General features: G+C 39.8%; 1 protein-coding gene across 1 annotated transcript in view; it reads left to right on the top strand.

The window, feature by feature from the left end:
• LOC110171260 (low-density lipoprotein receptor-related protein 1-like) overlaps positions 1-25,838 on the top strand; it is a 363,394-nt gene that overhangs the window by 145,364 nt on the left and 192,192 nt on the right. Inside the window, exons 7-9 of the mRNA XM_055160387.1 lie at positions 13,457-13,619; positions 18,290-18,512; positions 25,339-25,528. Of these exons, the coding sequence (XP_055016362.1) occupies positions 13,457-13,619; positions 18,290-18,512; positions 25,339-25,528 (576 nt within the window). The remainder of the gene's footprint in view (positions 1-13,456; positions 13,620-18,289; positions 18,513-25,338; positions 25,529-25,838) is intronic.

Below are 25,838 nucleotides of genomic sequence, written 5' to 3'. Positions count from 1 at the left end.
GGAATAAAACTTAATTCTGAAGTAAGTGGGTGGCTTATTCTGATTTTAAGGGCCTGTTTACACGAGGACGCTTGCAGGGAAAAATGACAAAATATTTTATCGGAAGTGCCTTTGTTTAGACAGTGATGGCGTTTTTGGGGCTTAAAAATTCAAAAATCTGAAACCACCCTCCAGAGTGGAAAAGCTGAATACCATCTACACTGCCCAAGACGCAAAACTCTGGTCAGATCTGCTCACGTCGCGTACATGTTTACGTCACATACATCACCACCTGACATGCATACCCAATCCATTTCCGTCACCGAATGCACGCAGATTTCCTCCCAAAAATGCTTGTCTAAACATGGAATAAAAAGTGAAGATGCAAAGCCACTTTTGCGTCTTCTGTTCAGACCGTCATCATATAAACGTTGCCTAAACTCAAATGAATTTATTCTTCGATCATGTAAAGGTTTATTCTTCTTATTCTTTGTTGGGTCGCCTTCTGATGCGATGTTGCACTGCAAGATTGAGACCTGGAGTGAACGTTTGTCTCGAGCTGCTCTTTGGATTTGCAAGCGGGATGTGGGAGTGGGCTGAGGTAGAGCAGCCGTTGACTCAGTTTGTCTTCTTCCTCTCTTCTCCGACGCTCTTCCCTTCTCCTCCTCAGCTGACAGACATAAAGCGTGATGACATAATTCTCCAGCTGCTGCGCAAATCATCGGAACCACTGCGGAAAAAGTTTGGATCATGTTTGTGTCCGTGGAGTAACGACAAACCAAGATGACAGAAAAGCCGGTAGCAACTGAAGTGTGTGTTTTCTTCCGGTCGACGTAAATACGTTGGTGTCTCTGTCCAATCAGAACCCTTCCCCACCCCCAGATGCTGAGCGAAATTTTAACATGATTTAACTTGTTTGCCATGTAAACCTCAATTCGGAATTATTATTTTTCTTTGTAAACTTGAAGGAGAATCTATTTAATTCAGAACAATTAATATGGAATTTAAAATCATCATGTAAACGTTTAGCTTTAAGGCAGGGATGGGCAAACTTTTTCGCTCGTGTGCCACAAAGGATTCTAAAATTTGGTGGAAGGGCCGGACCAAGAGCAGATGGATGGAGTGGAGAGAAAAAAAAAACATGGGATATGTAGAAAACCTGTGCTTGAATTTCAATTGAAAATCATTACATAGCATTACAGCAAAATGTCTGTCTTTCAAGTCCCACGGTATTTACTTCTTTTTTTTTTTTTATTACCAACAGTTACAATTTTAAAGCACTGAAAGTTCTGTTGTCCTTCAGGATATTATCATCATCACTTTCCTCCTGACTGTCTTTATTACAAAGACGTTAGGAGATGCAGATACTTGTCCTGCTCCTTCTATTCAATGTGCGTCCCCAGTGCCAAAACTCAACAACAGCCAGCGCCAGGACTGAACAGTGCCAGCGTGACAGTATGCAGGCATGTTATATTGGATCTGGTGCGCATTGTTTATACTGAGAATGTGCGTGCACGTGCACAACACTTACATGCACACCTTAATAGAAATGACATGTAACACGTAAATGCACGGCACAGAAACTTACTCTTCATTTCAGTGGGAACAGTGTTGTTGGTGTCCCGTTTAGCCAGCGCATCAAAGTCTGGAGTTAGTTTTGTTGTAGCGATTTTCAGGATGCGTTCATGTAGTGTTGGAATGATCGGAAAAATGACTTTACCACTAGGAAAATTCACATGAACGCCTCGTTATGTCGGAAAAACAAGTCGGCAAGTCGGATCTTTCAACACTACATGAATGCAGAATAATATGCTGCATCGCAACAAAGGTCAATGTATCTAGAGTGCGCCATCTATTGGGAAACGCCAGAATTGCAGGAAAAATAAAACATTGACAAGGTTTATTATTTTATAATTTTTTTCAAGTTCGGTGGGCTGGATTAAAAGGTTCAAAGGGCCACATACGGCCCCCGGGACGCAGTTTGCCCACCCCTAATTTAAGGTTTCACTGTAGTTTAGGTAAGTAACAGTATAACAGTATAAGCAATACTAATACAAATAATAATACTAATACTACTGTAATATATTCACTGTAGAAGCAACAATATGAACAATAGAAGTAGTAGAGTATTGAAATTGAGTTTGAAGTTTTAGTATTGTGACAGTTATTTGCATTTCCTCTTAATCTATGAATTCAGTTGTAATTGTAATTTGAGCTTAAGTATTTTGCCTGGTTGTTTTGATTTTGCCTCGGTTGTGTCGTTAGTGCCTCTGTAGAATTAAAGCTTCAGCATGATTCAGGAATACAGCTAAAACTATCCCAGCCTATTATTACCACTGTGTTTTCTATACACAGCCCTAAGCTCACAGGAAGAGGCCAATGAGCAATACACTCTAAATATATGATCCACATAATGCAGTACTGCAAAGCACTGCACCAATACAATACACCACACCACAGGGAAATCCACTATACCAGAGTCCAGGAGTAGTAGTAGTAGTACTCATATTAGTTGTAGTAGTTGCTGTTGTAATAGTAGCAGTTGTTGTAGTAGTCGTGGTAATAATAGTTGTAATGGTAGCGGTAGTAATAGTAGTACTAGTAGTAATGTTGTTGTTGTAATAGTGGTGGTGGTAATAGTGGTGGCAGTTGTAGTGGTAGTAGTAGAAGTAATGGTAGTAGTAGTTGTAGTAGTAGTGGCAGTGGTGGTAGTGGCAGTAGTAGTATTAATGGTAGCAATTGTTGTTGTAGTAGTAGTGGTAGTGGTAGTAGTAGTAGTAATGGTAGTAGTAGTTGTAATGGTAGTAGTAGTTGTAATGGTAGTTGTAAGTTGTAGTAGTAGTAGTGGTAATGGTAGTACTAGTAGTAGTAGTAGTGGTGGTAGTTGTAGTAGTGGTAGTAGTGGTAGTGGTAATGGTAGTAGTAGTAGTAGTAGTAGTAGTAGTAGTAGTAGTAGTAGTAGTAGTAGTAGTAGTAGTAGTGGTAGTAGTGGTGGTAGTAGCAGCAGTAGTAGTAGTAAGTAGTAGTAGTAGTAGTAGTAGTAGTAGTAGTAGTAATAGTAGCAGCAGTAGTAGTAGTAGTAGTAGTAGCTGCTCCCAGACAAACCTAAAGCCATCATAGTATATTATTCAGTATTGGAACGTACAAAGTAAAAGTAGTAAAGTACTCTACTTAAGTAAAAATGTTTTACTTAAGTAGATTTTGGAGTGGATACTTTTACTTTTACTTCAGTAGATTTGAGAGCAGATATCTGTACTTTATACTCCTCTACATTTTTGCACAGGACTGAAAAGTAAAAGTACTTCTGATGACAGCTGGAGATGTGCTGAAAAGCCTGAGGGGTTTATTTTAACATTCATTGGGGAGTGTGAAAAAACTAAAATATACAAATCAAAACAGCTAGAGAAGAAAATATGAATTCAGAAATCACAAATATTCAAAGTACTACATTTGAAGCTTTATTAGATCTCAAAATCTACACAAAATGTTTTTACTTTTTCCTTTACTTTACTTTAACTACATTTTTAAACTGATATTTTAATAGTTCTACTGAAGTAAATTTTTTTCATGTGATACTTTAACTTTTACTTTAATTTTTTTTGTACTTTTACTTAAACTTGAGCTGCGTAACATTTCTAGAGCAGTATTTCTAGAGGAGTTTGTCTTCATGGAAACGTCATTGCTTTGTTTAGGGTGACAGGTTTACAGGTTACACCACGGCGCTACATTACAGTTCAGATCTATGGAGTGGCGCCCCTGTTCACAGAAGAAATTATTGTATTTTTGAGCAACAGAAACACCTGTAATGAATAAATGCTGGATGTTTAAAGTCATACCGTGGAACATTCCAGCCAAAGCAGAAACATCTCCATCCATCAGAGAAGTTGCGCAATGCAGATTAAGTAACAAAACGGAGTGAGTACTTTTTCCACTTCTTCCATCTGATTACCGCTCTGAGCCCACTGAGCAATACACTCTAAGTACACAGTCCACATACGCAGTGAAGTACAGAGGGATGTTGTTTTTCTATGGCCGATAGAGAAAAAAATGTTTGGAATAAAGAGGAGAGGGTAAAGAGAGGACGGCCTTTTTTCAATTACGCACCAAGATGTTTTTATGGCAATGTTTGAAACAGACGCTAGAGCTGTAATTGATTCAAATGATCCTAGCACCTCAGGGAGACAAAGGGGAAAGAAGAAGGGAGGGGGAAGAGAGGGAGAGACAGAGAGAGAGAGAGAGAAAGAGGAGAAAACTTGTTGTAGGAGTAGAAGTAGTATTAAGAGTAATAGGAGAAGAAAACAAAAGAGAAAACAAAGAAAGGGTAGAGAAAGAGATGAAAGTTGAGAAAACAAAGAGGGGAGAGAGAGAAAAATGAGAAAACAAAGAAGGAGAAAGAGAAAAAGAAAGTTGAGAAAACAAAGAAGGAGAAAGAGAAAAAGAAAGTTGAGAAAACAAAGAAGGAGAAAGAGAAAAAGAAAGTTGAGTAAACAAAGAAGGGGAGAGAGAGATGGAAGAGAGAAAGAGAGAGAAAGAAAGGAGAAATCAACAAAAGGGGAGAGAGGGAAAGAAGGATGAGAAACAAAGAAAGGGGGAGAGAGAGAGAGGGAGAGAGAGAATATTGTAGTGTAGTAGTAGTAGCAGCAGTAGTAGTGGTAGTAGTAGTAGTAGTAGCAGTAGCAGTAGGAGTAATAGTTGTGGTTGTAATGGTAGTAGTATAGTAGTACAGGACAGTTACAGAGTTATAGAGTTATAAATAGATATCTATATTGTACTACTCATACTAGAAGTAGTAGCAGTAGTAGTAGTAGTAGTAGTAGTAGTAGTAATAGCAGCAGCAGCAGTAGTAGTAGTAGAAATAATAGTAGTAATAGTAGTAGTAGTAGTAGTAATAATAATAATAGTAGTAGCAGCAACAGCAGTTGTAGTAGTAGCAGTAGTAGTAGTAGTAATAGTAGTTAGTAGTAGTAGTAGTAGTAGTAGCAGCAACAGCAGTAGTAGTAGTAGCAGTAGTAGTAGTAGTAGCAGCAGCAGTAGTAGTAGTAGTAGCAGTAGTAGTAATAGTAGCAGCAGCAGTAGTAGTAGCAGTAGTAGCAGCAGTCATAGTAGCAGCAGCAGCAGCAGTAGTAGTAGTAGTAGTAGTAGTAGTAGTAGTAGTAGTAGTAGTAGCAGTAGTAGCAGTAGCGTAGTAGTAGTAGTAGTAGTAGTAGCAGTAGTAGCAGTAGTAGTAGCAGTAGTAGCAGTAGTAGTAGAAGTAGTAGCAGTAGAAGTAGTAGCAGTAATAGTCGCAGTAGGAGTAGAAGTAGTAGCAGCAGCAGTAGTACTAGTAGTAGTAGTAGCAGTAGCAGTAGTAGTAGTAGTAGTAGTAGTATCTGAGATTGGAGAAAGCTGTGTACCTAATGGTTGTTTTGTTTTTAGGAAAGTGAAAGTATGTGTTCCGTGTACTCCAAGTATTAGTCAGAGTATGGTAACACAGTGTGGCAGCTGGATGTGTGGAAACAGAAGTGTGTTAAAATGACGCGCACCTCTGGGAAATACTCTCCCTCTCTCTCTCTCCTTCTCTCCCTCTCTCTTTCTCTGTGTCTGTGTCTCTCTTCTTTTCACATGAGTCTATGAAAATGCCCCACTGACAATGGCCAACTTTCCACAGCCCTCCTCTCTCGCCTCCTATCTCCCCCATGCTGCTCGCTCGTCCATTTTCCCACTTTTACATAAAGCCAAAATATTTGATCTGGATCCATGTTGCTCTCTCTCCTTCTTCTCTCTCACAATCTCTCTCTCTCTTCTCCATTCATCTCTTATCTCTCTCTCTCTCCATCTCACATTCTCTAACTCCCTCTTCCTCTCTTTCTTTATTCCTCTCTTTCTAACTACTGTATCTCACCCCTACTCACTCCCTCTCTATCTATTTATGTGCCCCGTTCTCTGTCTCTCTTTCTCACTTTCTTCTCGATCTCTATTTATATATCCCTTCATCTCTCCTCCTCTCTCACTCTCTCTGTTTATCCCTCTAGGTACTCCCCCATCTAGCCTCCCCTCTCTCTCTCTCTCTTTCTCTCTCTCTCTGTCTGTCTGCATCTCTCTCTTTGGCTAGTCCCCTCTGTCTCTGTGTGTGTCTGTCTCCCTCTCTTTCTCCTGTCTTCTCTCTCTCTTTATTTCTCTCTTTCTCTTTCCTGTATCTCTCTCTTTGTCTCTATCTCTTTCTCTCTGTCTCACTCTGTCTCTCTCTCTCTGTCACTTTCTCTTTCTCTCGCTCTAGCCCGCTCTGTCTGTTGCTCTGTTTGCTCTCTCTTTGTCTCTGTCTCTCTCTTTTTCTGTCTCTCTCTCTTTCTTTGGCTCTATCCCCCTCTGTCTCTGTCTTTCTCTGTCTCGTTCTGTCCCCTTCTGTCTCTGTCTCTCTCTGTTTGTCTCTCTCGCTTTCTCTTGCTCTATCACCCTCTGTCTCTCTTTCTTTCTGTGTCGCTCTGTCCCTCTCTCTCTGTTCCTCACCCTCGCTCTATTCCCTTCTGTCTCTATCTGTCCCTCTCTCTTGCTCTATCCCCTTCTCTCTCTGTCTCTGTCTGCCTCTCTCTCTCTTTGTCTCTCTCGCTTTCTCTCTCTATCCCCCGTTGTCTCTGTCTATATCTGTCTCTCTCTATCTATACCCTTCTGTCTTTCTCTCTCTCTCTTTGTCTCTCTGTCTCACTCACTTTCTTTCTCTCGCTCTAGCCCCCCCTCTCTCCGTCTCTATACATCCAGGTTTTATTGGAGCGCTGGAATCTGCCTCGTCATTTCCTTCTGTTCGCTGTGCTGTTGTTTCACACTTTTATCACGGACTAAATCACGTCTAAATATAGAAAAACAAACGCACTTTTCTCTGAGCGGCCAGCTCTTCACAGCTCTACGTGTGTTTGTACTCTGAGTCAGGTCATGGTCATGGTGGTACCAGTGGTAATAAGTGAGTAGTACTGGTGGTCATAAAAGTAGTAGTCGTACCTGTCGCCATTTTACCAGAAGCTATGGAAAGGTTTATACTGCAAAGTTATTTACTGCAAGAATGATACGGTCAATAACACTAAGGTCAGATCACATAGAGTTTTACAGAGCTGTTAAAAGTTCTTACCTCCTCAAAAAACATACCTGTAGTTGTGTTTTGTATTTTATTATATTCATAAATTCTCACCTCTGTTCACAGCTCATTTACACATGAATACTGTATACACATCACTACAGGTCCAGTAACGTGTACAGACACTAGAGTCACTTTACTGTAGGAGAAAACAGGCTGTTTATGTGTGGAATCTTACAGCAGATAAAGCACTTACTAATGAGAAAGAACCAAAAGTAGCTTGAAAATCAACACTTTGGTAACACTCACACAGGCTCCTCTCAGATCACAAGCACAAATAAGTGTCTTTTTAATCCTGACTCAAAACAAAAAAGAATATAAGCCAGCGTGTTGACAGCAGCTGTGTGTGTCCTCCGTCTGCGGGACAGTCCTCCGTCTGCGGGACAGTCCTCCGTCTGCGGGACAGTCCTCCGTCTGCGGGACAGTCCTCCGTCTGCGGGACAGTCCTCCGTCTGCGGGACAGTCCTCTCTCTGCTCCACACTCTCACTTTGATAAAAACATGCAGTAGTTTTGTTGCAGTAGTTTTGTTGCACCTAAACTGTGTTGAAGTTCACTTTTATTTAGAGTCAGTGAGTTAGATCAGAGTAGACATATTACTCCTCTGATAAATGCTGATGCAGCTCCACATATTAAGACATTTATCTATTTGTAAATTGGATTTATTTACTGTAATATACAGAGTTTAAGCTTTATAATGAGGTATAACATCCCACATGGACTCTCAGCCCAGACTGGCTAGATTCATACCGTCTCTAAGTACCAATATCGATCGATAATATCGGTCAACTGATATATTGGTCGAGCCCTACTCAAAATGCTCTGTTCCACCTTGTGATGTCATGAAGTGGTAGTTTTCAAGTGAACAGCTCCTTTTACCTTTAGTTCAGTAGAGATCGGCAATTCCAGGGTTGAAATCAACCAGATGATTTTAGCGAAGGTGTGTGGAGTTTAAAAACACAGTGGAGCACTTCCTGTTTTACCACATGACATCACAAGGTGGAACAGAGTGTTTTGGTTTGTTTTTCTTATAAAAATACATGGATGGATAGTAATAGTGGTGGTCATGTGAATGTAGCTGTTAAAAGTAGTAGTAATAATACTCAGTACTTTGCAGTACTTAACATGTATATGTACAAACAGTGCAGTGAAGTGTGTGTATTCCCATAATAGATGTTAAAATGACTGGTTTTATCTCTGTCTTGTTTTGAGCCTCATGTTTGGAGCTCTCCAGGGGCCACAGCTGTAAAAATATCTCCTGTGGTTGTGAAGTCCCCTCACTCACTCACTCACTCCTCTCTCTCTCTCTCTCTTTCTGACTTCTCTCTCTCTCTCTCTGTGTGTGTCTCTCGCCCTGTCTTTCTCTTCTCTGTCTCTATCTCTCTGCTTCCTTCTCTCAATCTCTGCCCTCTTTCTCACTCTTCTCTCTCTGACTCAATCCCTCTTTCTCCCCTATCCTAGTTCATACAAACAAACATATTTTCACACATGTATGTTGGTGTATCTCACATTTCACACACCTGGTGTTATTTTACTGATAGTGTAAGTTAGACCTGTTAGACCTGGTTTTGGACTGTGATGTCATGAAGCGCTAGTTTTCAAGTTAATATCATCTATCATCCAAAGAACTCAAGTCAAAGGTGTATGGAGTTTCAAAACACAGTGGAGCACTTACTGTATTACCATGTGACATCACAAGGTGGAACAGAGTGTTTTCTGTTTGACAGAAGCCTAAATCTGCAGGGTTTGAGTCTTAAACATACGTGAATGAAACAAAACACAAGGTCTGTTTGTGATGAGAAAACATTAGAACATAGATCAGAAAATAGTGTAATACAGGACCTTTAAATCAATAGAGCCGTGATTTTAGATCAATATTGTGATTTAAAATCACCATAATGTTATTTCATAATCTCCATGTGGGGTAGACTAACACTAAATACCGTATTCTATAATTTACTACTTTGTTCTTTTCATTTCTGGTCACTAAACAATAGGGGTGTGCAAAAATATCAATATATCGTATTGTTTAATGTGCTGATACAATATCGATATTGTGGGCTGCTGTATCGATATATCGTCAAGAGTATTTTTAGGGATATTTTACTAAATTAATTTGTGTAAGAGCTACAGTTGTGTTGACATTTTCACTGTTTTGAGTAAATTTGTTGTTTTTCATATTCACTTTGCACAAACTTCATAGACTTAGTGGGCTGTTAGTATCACAGCCATGGTTTAGCCTTTGTTTTTCACTGAACGGTATTGAATCGATTTGAAATACAGTATATCGTATCAAATCATATTGAATCGAAAATGCGCGGCATCGAAAAGTGTATCGTATTGTGGCCTATGTATCGAGGTATGTATCGTTTCGGCAACTTCTTAATGATACCCTAGCCAGGCTGGCGCCACCTACTGCCTCCACTCAATTTTATTTCTCTCCAGCGACCTCTCCAGAAATCAGAATACACTAGACGGTTTTACAAGAACCAATCAGCGAAGAGTTGTGAAACCATGATGTCAAACTTAAGCATCTGTCTGGGTCCATTTTGTGGAACAGCACCACAGTAAACAAAGCGTCGAGATGGATGTAGACGAAGACAGACATTCTGTGTTGGCAACAATTCCCGAGATTGAGGATTTAAAGCCAAAACAAAGAGAATGTTTGGTGAATTTTATCAAGGAGAAAGACATTATTGCCCTTTTTTCCTACAAGATTTAGCGCATTACATACGTCATGACCAAATAGCAACGATTGGTTAAATAAAAAAGTACCCACCTACCATCAAGTGAACGAATCCTAATGCTGTAAGGTCAAATGGTTTCCACGAAGTCAAACTGACTGATAAATCAGGCTACTAAACAAGAGGGATGTAACAATAATTGAAATATTGTGAAATTGTATAGTCAGTGATTCCACAGTAATATGGACCTTCACAATATGTCAAATTACAGTCTCTTCACGTAAATTAATTATTATTATGCGGAAATAGCCAAAAACAACAAAGAGCATGATCTTTTGCTCTGTTTCAGTGCAGACTACATAAAGAAATAACTGTTTTAAGCACTTTTAAATCTTGGTTCTTTGGGTTAAATCTTGTCAAGGCATTTTCAGACAAAAAAGTAGCACATTCACAGTCACCGTAATAAATATCGAACCGTGAGATGCATAAAATATTGTACAGACAGATTTCGACATTGTTACATCCCTACAAAACTGTGGAGGGTCTGAGCACTGAAATAGTCTGCTGATGTTAACTTCAGCTCAAACCAAGTCATTTGAAACACCTTCTCGTCTTTGATTTGAACAATAGCCCCTGTGTCTCCTGGAGGGCTGTGGTCGGGGGCGGTTGTTTGACTGAAGGAAGGAAGTGGCACCACAGAATGACCCAAAGTTACAGCTCTATTAATGTTCCGTGTTGATTCTTCACCTGATTTAAGCTCTCTTCCCCTGTGGTCCGGTCTATGTTCTGGATTTTTTTTTTCTCAGCGATCCCTCTCTTGTTACCTTTTCGTCGGCGTGGTCTCTGTTGGTGCGGCGGTGGGACGTGGGTTTGGGTCTATAGGTGCTGGTGCTGCGTCAGAGGGTGGGACTTGGTGGTGGGATAATCGTATGGAAAATAGTCCAGACCTTAACCTTTATTATAGCATTACATGTGGTTAGAAATGCTTGAGTTGGAAATGACATAAAGGTCCTGTATTTTGCAAAATGGACTCTTTTGAGCTTTAGGCCATGTTAGAATGTTGTTAACTCATCAAAAACAGACCTGGAGTTGTGTTTTGTTTCATTCACATGTTGGAGTAACACTTTATTATTAGTCTGTCTACATCTCCAAAGCTCAAAATGCTCTGTTCCACCTTGTAAAGTGGTAGTTTTCAAGTTGGCAAATCCGAAGCTAAAATTATCCACATGATTCTAGTGAAGGTGTCTAGAATTTAAAAACCCAGTTGAGCACTTTATTACCATGTGACATCATAAGGTGGAGAGAAGAACTGTAAATATTCAGGATAATATGGGACCTTTAAAGTTGCTTGCATTGTTGACATTTTTAGATAAACAGTGGAGATTTCTTCCATGATTTCGTTTTTCACGTACTCCAGACAGTATGAGTAAGAGAGGATGTATTACTTATAATATCTGATATAGGTTAAAAACTAAATAATTTTATTAAGAAGACATTATTAATATTCCTATCTACTAAAGAGCTAGTTAAGTCTTCCCTTACTGCTGTAGTTCACCAATCACAAAATATGTCAGTGGCTTATAGATAGGGCCCGACCGATATGTATTTTTTTGCGGCCAATATGATACCGATAAATTGGGAGTTGGAAGAGCCAATAGCTGATATAAAAGTCGATATATATTTTGTGATGTTAATTCATTGTAAATCTTCAGTTGATCATAAAACTTAGGTCTGGCTCTACTGGATTTTAAACTTGATTTGTTTAGGTGACATTTACTGTTATTCTGCCTCTTTATGTCATATTTAAAGACAGTGGGTCAGCCTAATGGAATTTTTCCATGACATTCTCACCAGTAAAGAAAGTAAGTAAACTACTGCTAAAAGACTTTAGTAGTAAATGCGTGCACGCCGCAGTAATTAATTATATGTGTAAATACCAACCATTCACACCTCGATTCACAGCTCAATTACGTATCAGTGCAGGTCCAGTAACATGTACAGACGCTATAGTAACTTTACACTAGGCCAATGTCAGAGAAAACAGACAGTTTATGTGGGAGCTACAGCAGCCAAGAGCTAACTAATGAGAAAGAACCAAAAGAAGCTCCAAAACCAACACATTTGTAACACTCCCTGCTCACACAGGCTCCTCTCAGATCACAAGTCTTCACAAATAAGTTTGATAAAAACAAGTAGTAGTTTTGTTGCTGGCCTAAACTGCACTGAAGTTAAATTTATTCATAGTCAGTCCATATTGTGGATTAGACTCAAGAGCGTTAAAAGCAGCGCCTCAATGGATCTAAACAAGCGCACGTGAGTGATGTGACTGTGGCCGTACGGCGTCACACACACAGACAAATGACTCCGCAGATAAATATTGATGCGACGCCACATATTAGGACATGTCTGTAAATTGGATTAAATGAACATAATATAGACAGTCTAAGTTTTATAATGAGGTATAACCTACCCTCGTGGACTATTGGCCCATATCAACAAGATTTAGGCTGATAGCCGATATGTCTCAAAGTGCCCATACTGGCTGATGATATCGGCCATTCGATATATCAGTCGGGCCCTAACTTATAGCATTCACCCACCAACTCAAAGGTCAGTGATTTGAGTTTCTTGTTGTGTTCTTGTTCTTATAACCTCACTACAGTTTGCCCAGTATAAATGTGGTGTATGAGTATTGGTGGAAGACTCTCTCTATCTAGTCCAGGGCAGCTGTGAGGATGGACTAAAAATTAATTAATAATAGTTAATTAATAATGTACAAAATGAATAAACGACCGAGCATCTTGAAAAAAAGAATGCATTGTTTTGTAAGATTAAAACGTCTCTCCAGGATTACTGTATATTTGTAAAGAGAATTGTCTAAATCACATTTCGATTTGCTTTTTTAAAATAAATAAACCAAATCCCATCTCCAAGAATTTAATCAGAATTGAATCTCGTAATACTGAGAGATTTATCCCCCTGCGTCAGACATTCCCTCAGCACTTGATTTTTGAAGTTTAACCTTGTTTTTATTTCAGTCCTTTCTCAAATGCCATTTCTTCTGGCTTGTCCATTACAGCAAACAACGGCCCAATGTTGAAGTCTTTGAATGTTATTAGTTACATCATGAATATGGATTTTTTGAGCGGATACTGATAACCGATAAGTAGCCTACTGCTGTGACTGATTACCGATATTTGTCAATACCGGTAATTCACTTTTAAAATCTATCCTCAGAAGTTTCTTAAGTGAAAGTAATTATCACAAACTTTTCTCTTTTGTAAAAATAATTAAATGTATTTCAGCGGCATTTAAAATAATTTGTTACATGATTGTGTAAACATGCAGCCATATCATGCTTTTCTGTTTTCATTTTGAGTCATAAGTCTGTACAAAAAGGCCACACAGAGAGTGGGTCAGTGCGCAAACATATCAGAATTGGATACCGGCATTGAGAATCAACAAATTAGTATAGATTTCAGCCATTATCAATACTAGAATCAATATTTAAACCATCCCTAATGTTTACTTTATAATGTTTTAATGTTCCAAGTTAGAAATCTTCACTTGTGCTAATGTGTTGTTTTGTAAAGCTTTGCACAGAGTTAATAAGTGTGTAATGATACAAACATGCTTTGACTGTGCTCCACGCTGGATGCCTCTCACAGAGCCTGTCGTGTCCTTGTGCAGATGTGGAGCAGATGGCGATCGACTGGCTCACGGGGAACTTTTACTTTGTGGACGACGTGGACGATCGCATCTTTGTGTGTGACCGAGAGGGACAGACCTGCGTGACTCTCCTCGACCAGGAACTGTACAACCCCAAAGGCATCGCTCTGGATCCAAACATGGGGTCAGTACACAGTGAACATGCTACGAGAACACTTTTTCATGTACGGTATATTGTTTCATATAATATTGTGAGATTTAAAAGTGGGATTAAACACCTAAACTCCGCCCCTTACCACTTTTCAAACAGAGCTGCTAAACTGGGCAGCGGTTTGGGGGGTGAAGGAACAGTGTGATTGTTCTAAAAAGTATCTGCAGACAGGTGTTTGTCATCAGAAACAGTCAGGGCAGTCTTTCGTGATATCACATAGTACTTGAACTTGGAGAGGCCACTGGAAGGAACACACACTTGACTGTTTTTGACCAGAACTTGTTGACATTTATAATAAGCCACAGACAAGTAAAAGAGGGGGTATATGCAAAATGTTTTTTTTGGAGCTTTGCACCATGTTATAACATTGTTCCCTCATCAAGTTCAAGTTCAAAGTTCAAAAACGTTTATTGTCAATTCTTCATATGAAAAACATAAAGAATTGAAATTGTGCTTCTCACTCCCAAGCATATAAATACAAAATAATAAATGTAAATAGTGCAAAACTGCAAAAGGCATATAGTGAAAGTCACAAAACTTTAGTCTTTTTTAGGGGGGGTCAGGGGGACAGAGTCCAAATGTTCTTTGGGGAAAACACAGATTCCTAGATTCCTGGTAGCCTGGTGGGTAGAGAGGGGAGAGAGTTCAGCATCCTAACAGCCTGGTGGTGAGTCTTGTGGTGCGGGAACAGCTGAAACTCATGTTCCTCCTCCCAGTGGGCAGGAGGCTGAACAGACTGTGGGCGAGGTGACTTGCATCACTCACAGTTATGATGGCTTTGCAGGTGAGGTGGATGGTGGATATTTCTTGCAGGAAGGGGAGTGGTGCACCAATGATCTTCCTGGCTGTGTTCACTCATCAAAACTCCTCAAAATCAATCAAAAACATGTCTGAAAAAGTTTTATATGTCATCCATGTATATCTGAGTAATTTAGCGATCTCTCCCAGGCACTATTCAAGCCCTCCGTATAGTCAGCTGTCTGATTTGTCCAATGCTCCGCCCACAAGCCTACATCCCCATGCTTCCACACCACAATTCTCAATAAATATACAAAAGCATGACACAAAACAATACACTACAACTTCACAAACCTGATGCAATGTGCACCAATATTACGTTGCACACTGATTGTAACATCATAGTGCTCTGAAGGGGGAGTGACTTTAGATTCAGAGCATCAAAAACAAAACTGAAACTTAAAAAAAACATGTTAATATGTTGTTTTTTTGGTTTTTTCACAACAATTCAAATTAATATGGTGATCAAAATATTGTATGTTACGTGTTGGTGATTAATACCCAATAGAAGTCAAATAAAATACTGTCTCTTTAATTACTTGACCCTTAAATGGTATAACACAGAAAAAAGAAAAGAAACAAGAAGCTGCTCGTGCATTAGAAGTACATAGAAACAAAGTGACCCCTAAAAATACTGTTCCTTCTGTCACGTATCAAACACTAAGTTGATCAAGTAATTACAGTCCACAACCCCAGAAGTTTTCACAGGGCATCGTCCAACAGTCCTCGAAGGTCATTTCCACGGCAACTCTTAGAGGTCGAAGCTAACTGGAGGCATCGCTCTGTCTGAAGCTCTTTTAATAATCTTATCTTGACACCCCTAATCCACACACATATATATTACAGATGGTGTTTGTGCTCGACAAAGACGCTCCCCTGTCTGTATCCTCTTTATAATTGCCTTAATAACAACAGTCCGATTTCACTTGCTACATCATTTCTTTGTTGGCGTTATCACAGTCAAAGGAAATGGGACTAACAATAATAAAGTCCACACGCGCTGATGGAGGTCTGTGCAGAGCTGTTTGGCCTGGAGCAGTCTCATCTCCACATAGCGTCACTGTGTCTGGAAAGGCGCACGGAGACCAAGGTTAATAACTTCAGCTCATTTAAATATTCCAGTGTGACGGGCTTTATTTTTAGCTGTTTTAGGGAATACATGTGCAGTTTTTTTCACTGTCCATGACCTCTAAAAAGACTGTTGTTTTAAAGAGCGGGTATGGGGTATTAACTGCTAACACATAACATATTTAGATCACAGTGTTACCTTTTATTGTTCTGAAAATGCTATATTTGCAAAAGAAAACAACGTATTTAAATGTTTAATTCGTTTCAGTTTTGTTTTTGGAGTCCCCTTTTCCTTTGCTTCCCACACAAAGACTACATTCAGACTGCTCAATTCGGATTTTTTTGTGAAATCCAATTTTTTTTCGAGGTTGTTCACATTTCTAATTAAATATGACATGTAAATGCTCTCCAGTGTGAACTTTAAACACCCCAAAAGTATCCCACATGAGCATCGGAGGACATGACGACATCGCACGCAGTGAGAGTGCTCAGAGTGTACGGAAATCGCCTAAACGTTGGGCTTATCTCCCAAAATACGCTCCAGTTGTTGGTAAAATGGACAGGTTACATGTCCACAGCTGCTTTGTTTGTTTGCATCTTCAGCCTCCTTGTATTTGGTTTGCAAGGTCTCTATTTTCGTTGACATTGGAGCCAGGACCGACTGTATCCGCGCTCGGACATTTCTTTGGTAATCATTTAAAAAAACGCCCAGTTCTGATAAAACGCCTCTAATTTGGCCTGAATACAGCGATCCCTCCAAATATTAATAATCTCGCTAACCTCACTTTCCCTCCATTGACGAGACTCTGAGCCTGACGTGTAGGTGGGATGAATGTGACCTGACCGTTCACACTGAAGCCATGCGTCAAAAGATCAGATATGTATCGGTTTTAGGAGCACATATCCAAGTGGCCTGGGTCGCATTTAAAAAAATCGAATCTGTATCGTTCAGACTGTCATTAAAAGATCAGATACAGGAGCGAAAAAATCAGAATTGGGTCACTTCAGGCTGCAGACTGAACGTAGTCTTAGTCACTTCCCCCTTCTATCTATCACAACACAATGAATGAATGAAACTACTACACTTCACGCCAGGTTTGTGAAGTTCTAGTGTATTGTTTTGTATCCTGCCTTTGTATATATTTCTGCCAGTTGGGAGCATGGGTGACGGTGGCTGGTGGGGTGGGAAAAAATTATTCTATCAAGTGACAGAAGTTTTTAGGCTGTCTGAAATGTTAATGCTATGATCCTATTTACACTCATTTTAAGTTTTCTAAAAGCCTCATGTAGAGGGTTGCTGAAAATGCCAGACATCCAAGAGGCTTTTTCAGTTTTGAATGGTTCCAGATAAATAATGATTCTTTGCAGTGACATCACACAGAGGGTGTACTGCATGTATGTCAATGGCAAAATGTTTAGCAGTTAGCATGGTGACACAATGCACACATTAGCAAACACTGTCAAATTACATTTTCAAATTGTCTGAAAACTCAAGAAAAAACACAAAATGACACTGTCAGGACCTTTTTCACAACGGTAGGAAGTGCCACGATGTAGGATAAAGGTCACTTCTGGTTAGTGCTTTTCTATGGCAAAATATCTGTGGAAATGTTTGCCGTAGCAGCTTCATAAATCTGCCCCATCACCAAATCTTCATCCAACAAGGTCCACAAAGGATAAACATTCTAACATGAAGAATTTATCCACAACTATCAAGGGAAGAAAGATGAAAACTTAAAGGAGAACAACACATTATTGAACTACTGAGCAAAACTAACGTTATGGTCAGGAATAAAACATAAGTAATAAGTCATTTCTTAAAACTTGTTCACTCAGACTGATTCTAGAATTAAAATAAAGAAATCGATTGCATGATGTTGATATTAGCATAGACAGAGAGATTTGTGCAGTTTGAATTCTACAGATGTTCACAGATTACATGTCTTATATTCAAACTGTACAAATCTCTCTGTCTATTTTAATATCTACATCATGAAATCGATTTTTAATTTTAATTGTAGAATCAGTCTGAGTTAACAAGTTACATCTGTTTATTCCTGACCATAACATTAGTTTTGTTCAGTAGTTCACTAATGTTGTTCTCCTTTAAGTTTTCGTCTTTCTTCCCTTGATAGTTGTGGATAAATTCTTCATGGTAGAATGTTAATCCTTTGTGAACCTCGTTGGTTGAAGATTTGGTGATGGGGCAGATTTATGAAGCTGGTGGAAAATACACGAGACGTTTCCACAGATATTTTGCCACAGAAAACCATTAACTGGAAGTGACGTTTACCCGACATCGCCGCACTTCTGGCCTTTGTGAAAAAGGTCTACATGTGTTCATGGACCCATTTTACTGTTTGATTTAGAACAAAAACTGTGAGGGTGACTAACTGAAAAACAGAAGTGTTATTTTAGAGGGGCTTGTTTAACAGCATAAACCATTTTAGTTGTAGTTGGAAGTTAGTCAGCTCTCTCTGGTCAGATTGTGTTAAAACAAAACTCAGATTAAAGACTAACTTGAGTAACAGAGCTTCAGACAGAGTAGTGCCTTCAGTTAGCACATGACATCAGCTGCAAAGTATCAGTAAAAAGATATATAGGCAGAAGTGAAGCCGCTTACATAAATGCAAAACGTATCCACTCCTAAAAACTTTTGTCCTGTTGACAGATTCAGTTTCTTTTGCAGAGGACTGTCACTGATATAATTGTTATGCCGAGTCAAAGTGTCAGTAACTCAGTCCTCTGCATTGTGTGTGTTTTGTGTGTGTGTGTAGGAAGGTGTTCTTCACAGACTACGGTCAGATCCCTAAAGTGGAGCGCTGTGATATGGACGGACAGAACCGCACTAAGCTGGTGGACAGTAAGATTGTGTTTCCTCATGGCATCACTCTGGACCTGGTGAGCAGACTGGTGTACTGGGCTGACGCCTACCTGGACTACATCGAGGTGGTGGACTACGAGGGCAAGAACCGCCACACCATCATACAGGGACTACTGGTGAGGAATGCATGAATACTTTTAACCTCTGCTTTATATCAAACCGCAAAGTGTAGTTATTTACAATGTCCTGTTACAATCCTATTGCAGCAGTTTAAATTAAAGATGCACCAATCCATCTTTTTCAGTTCCAATTCTGATTTCATTATCAAAGCTGCAAGTATCTACTGATACCAGAGTTCAGAATTTTGGACATAGGGCCTCATTTCCTAGTGAGCCAGAGTGTTGGAGACTTGTAGAGACACTTTTTAAAATATTCCATCCAGTCCTTGTATTTGCAGAGGTCGCTGGTGCTAGGCTAGTGCATTTCAATGGCCATAATTATCCTGTCACTAAAAACAGTCTTACCCACTCCACAAAACACCTGAAACAAATCTATTATTACACCAGACTGTCCATGTGAATGTCTGTGTTGATAGAATAATTTTAGAAGTAAAACCAAACTTACATTTGAAGGATTTATGTCTGAGCAGCAGCAGTGAGTTGTACATCCTGCTAGAAAGCTCGGCAGCGGCGGACTGATATGTGAGAAAATAGTCCCTCAACATTCAAACATTATTCTGTCGACACAGACATTCACATGGACAGTCTGGTGTATTAATAGATTTGTTTCGGGTGTTTTGTGGAGTGGGTAAGATTGTTTTTAGTGGCAGGAGAACTATGGCCATTGACATGCACTAGCCTAGCACCAGCGACCTCTGCAAATACAAGGACTGGATGGAATATTTTAAAAAGTGTCTCCACACGTCTCCAACACTCTGGCTCACTAGGAAATGAGGCCCTATGTTCAAAATTCTGAACTGTCCCTTTAAATCCAAATAAAAAAAAGACAGGAATGATCCAAATGTGTTATGTAGCTGTAATTTACCTCTTACGTAACTACAGAACATCTTTGTGTAATTAAAAGTTCAAACATTATGAGACTTTCTGGGTCAACTACAACCAATAAATAGTTTTATTACATCAATTTATATGTCCTGCCACAATATTGGAAAGCGATATTTGTAAACCGATATCTGATCCAGCAAATACTTCCAGGATCCTTAGTTTAAAAAGCTATTTTGATTTGTTTGCAATTCATTGTGCAGCCTAGTCACCTTCACGCTTATTTGTCATTTTATTTTTAGTGAAGGTTTTGCACAATAATAGAAAAAAAACAAGTAAAGTCGGCAAAAATATGACTCTGGAGTGATACACGGTTGTATATATGCACAGACAGAGCACAAACCGACACTTAGACCGACAATATTTACCTAGTCACCTGTATGTTTGCCATTAAATGTAGGTTTTAGCAAACTTTAAATTGCCTAGTCGAAAAAAGTTATCTACTTTTGGGTCACGTTATATATAATTCATTGTGCTTGTACTGGATCTTTCCAGTTCAGACACCTCCTTATGTTTATAGCTCTTTTGTATCTCTCCCAAAATCACCTTATGTTCCTCTGGTGTGAAATCCTCTGTTTTTCTCGGCCTGAGTTACGATCTCAGACAAAGCGGTGCTTCCTGTTTCATTACCTCTGCTGATTAATACTGTGTAATAGTGCGCTCTCAGTGTGGGAGCGCAGACACATCCTTAAACCTGTCCAACTGTGTCCAACCGCCAAGACAAAGAGGTTTCATTTAACTGAAGCCTCAGGTCACAGCCAGACGCGGATAAACTGGCTTTTATAGACGAGTTTGGGTGAAAAACGAAATGAGATCTGGAGGTAAAGCTGTAAGGTGTGTTCGGTTAAGCAAAACGATTTTTATTTAATTCAGTAAACTCAATTATTGTTTTTATTGGATGAGTTTATGAATTGGAATACGCCAGACACTGTGAGGTCTCTCCTCTCTCTAAGCACATGCCTGATGTGCCAAGATTACACTTTATCTGTGCTATACTAGGGTCAAAAGTTTCAAAAAGCAGATAAGAAATACTAAAACACATCATTCAGGACAGAAATGAACCTTTTCTGGATAGTTTAATAGTTAATAGTTATTAATTAGTAAAATGATCTGGAGCTATATCGAACAAGTATAAGAGCACATAGACTAGTATACACACATGGACACTATGAACCTACCTGGACCTCTGAGATTACAAACATATAAGACACATGGGAATAGAAAGTACTGCATTTTTCAGACTATAAGGTGCACTTAAAATCCTTAAATTTTCTCAAAAATCAACAGTGCACCTTGTAATCCAGTGCATTTTATGTACTGTATTTTCTGGGGTATTAGGCGCTCTGGATTATAAGGTGCACTGTCAATAAATGGTTTATTTTTGAACTTTTTTCACAAATAAACAGTACCGGACTTTAAAGGAAACACAACAGTTGGATGGGTCAGTGGGACTTTGTTTGGCATGTTCACGATGACTCTGGGCGTGTAGGGAGGGTGCTGTCTGGGACCGCTGGATTGACGGCGTGTTCGCAGTGACTCAGTTGTTCAGTTGTGTCTAGAAGTGGAACATTGCACTCGCTTTTTCGGTTTCGTTCCTCCGTTCCGTTCCTCATCGGCGTGGAGTGATGAGTGTGTCTGCGGGTGTGTTTCGCTGCGCGGTCACTGTCTGCTCCGTGTGTGTTTGCGTGTTCTGCGGGTGGTGTGGCTTTGTAGTTTACTGTAGTCGTGCTGGGACACCCGAGTGGATTCGTGTGTAGGGCGCTTTGGATTGCGGGGCACGCATGATGGGGTTGGAGGCTTAAGAGTGCACCTAATAGCCCAGAAAATACAGTATTAATTCTGGGTGTGCTTACTGACCTACTAACCAATTTTATGTGGTACACAACACTCAAAAATCTGTCAAAATGTTTTAGTACTACTTTGGTAAGTTACAAAGCCACACCGCTTGATGAATTGTCAGAGCATTACAGCTAACGTAGTCCCGGAACCTTGCGGAGTCGTGTCCTTTAGTCCGACAGAAGCTGACCACAGGAGCGAGCTGTTTTTTTCAGCACTTATAGTTTATGCAAATGAGCCATGTGGTTTTAAGTTCAACTTCTTGGGTTCTTTTTAAAGGGTTAACCCTAACCCTAACCCTAACCCTTAAGACAATACAGTAAAGTGTATTTACCTTGTTGACATGTTTCGGCTGCTAGCTACAAGCCACCTTCAGAACTGTTCAGCTGTTGTTACTTCCTGTAGGCGTGGATTTAAGTTTAGTTTCTGTAAAATGTAAACAAGTGTGTGCAAAGCTGCATTAAACACATTATTACTCAGTGTATATTTGAGTCACTCTCGTAGGAAAAAAAAAACAAAAACCTTAAACGATCCACCCACATTCACATTCATAATCCACATTCACCAAGACAGAGAGGTAATGCCGTGCGAATAACACCACAATCTGACAGTGGATCGTGGACGCCTGGGCTGATGATCAGCCTCAAGTGTCGTCCGTTTGTTTCTCTTAATGCTCCTTATAATCCGGTGCACCTTATGTATGAAAATAGATGAGAGAATTCAACATTATTGATACTGCGCCTTATAGTCCGAAAAATACGGTATTATGATTTAATGTTGAAAATAGCATTCTATTGTCTAAAGAAATTATTATTTTTTATTATCTAACCCTAACCCTGTGGAATTGGTATTGAGTATCGAGTCTATTCCTTAGTATCGAAGTTTGAATATTATGACACTAATAATAGTTTAGATAAATCATTTTTATCCATACAATTTGAATATTTTACCAGCGATAGGATGCTGGGCAGGTTAACATTGTCAGTGTTTTACATAAGCACACTCCTCTGTAGCCTGTGTGGAGCTGGCCTTCAGTTTCCGGTCTCTCTCCATGACAACTCCACAAAATGTTGAACTCATCCGTTTAAATTGCACTTCCACTCTGCTGTGGGGCTGTAGGACTGTTCTGTGAAATGGTTGCATCACATTTGAGTTTGAGTGAGGACACACAGTTTCTGAATAGAAAATATGTTTCAAATGCCGTTTCCCTTTGTACTTTTACACAATAAAAATACATTTAAATCTGTATTGCAAGAGCCTGAAGGAATTGCTTGTCTGCTCCTGTTTGCGTTAAAGATTCTCACTTTGTAGGTTGTTTTAAGCAGTGTTATTATAAGAATTGCCCAACATGTAAAATGTTTTTTGTCAAGTCCCTGTGACTTAAACTGAGCTGGAGGACAGGTCAGTATTCTATGGTGAATTTTGCTGTTTAACTGTCAGGTTGCAGATTTTTTGACCTGGTTTATGGTCAGTGATTTGTCATTAGGGGAGAAGGTGAGACAGCGCAGCACATACACAGGGCACAGAGTGTGGCCATTCAGTGCTCCATTACTGTTTTTCCAATTAAAGTTATAAAATAGCTTATATATGAACTATTTTTGAGCACTTTGTCTTCAAGACAGATAGTCTTATGCATGTTTAGTGAGTAAGGGGCGTGTCGTGTCTGCGTGAGGGGGCGTGTCTGTGGCTGCACATTTACCCTGCATACGATTATCTTCCAACTCCCATTTGGACCTTGGATTTGACGTGATGTCCGAGCTTGAAGTGTATTATGTTTCGTGTATCGGACTTCGTGGATTATGATTATGACCATTCCCTCATCTTGCAATCGCTGCTACTTTAATTAATTTAATTTTAGAAATTTGCACTTCATTTTATGTTATGACTTCTCTTCCGTTACAACTAACTACCACACCCACAGGCAGTGATCTGGACGTCGTAAAGTACCGCAGTGATACGAGTGACTGAAATTTTCATTTAAACCACCAAAGTGTCCAAACACAATGAAAACACTTCATATTTACACGTCACAGTGGGCGTAGCCATCTTGGATTCTGACAATCCTTGATCGGTCAACTTTTTCCACCACCGAGATCCGAGTTGTGCTGTCCCAGGAAAAGGGGCGTGGCATGCGTGTCGCTGGGCAACTTCCTCGGAAAATCGAATGCAGGGTTAATACAGAAATATGCACTACAAGTTTAAACCAAACTGTGTGAAATTAAACTGCACAGAGACTTTTTACAACTAAAGAATTCATTAGCAAACACTTTCACTATAATCCTAATGTAGAGATTCTGTCCACAAACTATGTGCAGGAAGGAATCAACCAACTCAGCTAATACTCTATGAACAGAAGCTCACTTGGTCAATTTGCTCGTCTTTAATGTGAATAATCAGGGTTCATGTTTTTTTTTGTGCCTGAACAAAATAATTGATTAAAGCTTAACGTTTTTATTAGTAAAGGTGATTCTTGTGTGTTTTAAAGAACACAGACATCAGACATGAAGACATCCACATTTTTGAGTTTACTGCACTAACTCACCAGCTGTAAATCTCATCGCACATCACTGTTTATGGTTCATATTTCTATAATTACTGTGACTATCCACATGAAACAAAAACTGGCACAGAGTTCAACACAGTCTCTGTCATCAGAAATGAACAAAACAAACAAAATACATCACAATAACTTCAGAAAATGGTGTCAAGCCCAATGATGTGATCTGTCATTTCAAAAAGACTTTAAGACAATTTAACATTTGCAGCTTATTAAGTTTGAATATTTCTTCCAAAAACAGTGAATCTCCCGGTGTTTTATAGGCCCCTGCTCTCCATCTGAAATTATGACATTGAATTCTGGGACGTGAACGTAACTTTATTATTATGAGTGAAACATGTTTACTTCATATCTGAGGATGCAAACGGCATAAAGAAGAGAAATCATCCATATTTTTATACCACTGTGGGAAGTACTGCTCAGAACGAGATTTTTTTTGTCATTGCAATGTATGGAACAATGACTCAAACTTTCAGAAAAAAAATTACTGTATTTTCCGGGCTATTAGGCACGCTCTTAAGCCTCCAACCCCATCAAAAAATGACCGCGCGCCCCACAATCCAGAGCGCCCCTATACACGAATCCACCCGAGTGTCCAAGTACGACTTCAGTAAACTACAAAGCCGCACCACCCGCAGAACACGCAAACACACATGGAGCAGACAGCGACCGCACAGCGAAACACACCCACAGCCACACTTATCACTCCACGCCGACGAGGAACGGAACGGAGGAAAGAACCGAAAAAGCGAGTGCAATGTGCCACTTCTAGACACAACTGAACAACTGAGTCACTGCGAACACACCGACAATCCAGTGGTCCCAGACAGCACCCTCCCTACACGCCACAACTGAACAAAGCCCAGAGTCACCGTGAACGAACCAAACCCACCAACTGACCTGATCTAACTGTGTTAATTGTGTTTAGTTTAAAGTCCGGGGCAGTTTATTTGTGAAAAAAAGTTCGAAAATAGACCATTTAATGACAGTGCGCCTTATAATCCAGAGCGCAAACACACACGGAGCAGACAGCGACCACACAGCGAAAAACACATGTAGACACACTCATCACTACACGCAAACGAGGAACAGAATGGAGGAATGAACCAAAAAAGCGAGTGCAATGTGTCACTTCTAGACACAACTGAACAACTGAGTCACTGCGAACACGCCGACAATCCAGCGGTCCCAGACAGCACCCTCCCTACACGCCACAACTGAACAAAGCCCAGAGTCACCGTGAATGCGCCAAACTTGCGCTTTATAATCCAGAGTGTCTAATAGCCCGGAAAATACGGTATATTAAATATTTAAAAGCTTGCTCAGGGCAGATAATAAGATCACAAACTTTGTAAATGCAAAGTTGTTAAAATATTTCACAGAATCTTCCGTTTTAAATGTGCTTTTTTCTTAAAACATCTACGTAATGGATATTAGTTTCCACGATGTCTTTGAACTCTTAATATTAGAATGTTTGTAACAGTCTTTTGGAAAATTTCCCTATGATTAAATTGATATCTTTCTTTGTGTTTCTCTTGCTGTGTGCAGATCGAACACCTGTACGGTCTGACGGTGTTTGAAAATTACCTATACGCCACAAACTCGGACAACGCCAACATGCAGCCGAAGACGAGCGTGATCCGAGTGAACCGCTTCAACAGCTCCGACTACCAGGTGGTGACGCGCGTGGACAAGGGCGGAGCTCTGCACGTGTACCACCAGAGGAGGCAACCCCCCGGTGAGACACACTGCACGGGAACTGTGCTGTTATTACGCAAAATGGACTCTTGTGAGCTTTAAGTCCTGTTATAATGCTGTTACCTCCTCAAAAACAGATCTGGAGTTGTGTTTTGTTTTATTTGTATGTTTGAGTAACACTTTATTATTAGTCTGTCTACATCTCCGAAACTCAACATGCTCTATTCCAAGGGTTTTCAAATTGGGTGAATGTGAGTGGGTAAAGACAGCCGATTTTAGTCCTGGTTTAGTCCTGCTTTAGTCCAGGTTTAGACCTGGTTTTAGTCCTGATTTTAGTCCTGTTTTAGACC

Source organism: Boleophthalmus pectinirostris, unplaced genomic scaffold (assembly GCF_026225935.1).
Source record: "Boleophthalmus pectinirostris isolate CB_2022bp ecotype Guang Dong unplaced genomic scaffold, ASM2622593v1 HiC_scaffold_3, whole genome shotgun sequence".
NCBI lineage: Eukaryota > Metazoa > Chordata > Actinopteri > Gobiiformes > Gobiidae > Boleophthalmus > Boleophthalmus pectinirostris.
Note: the sequence above shows the minus strand (reverse complement) of the source record. Positions and strands in the feature narration are given on the sequence as shown.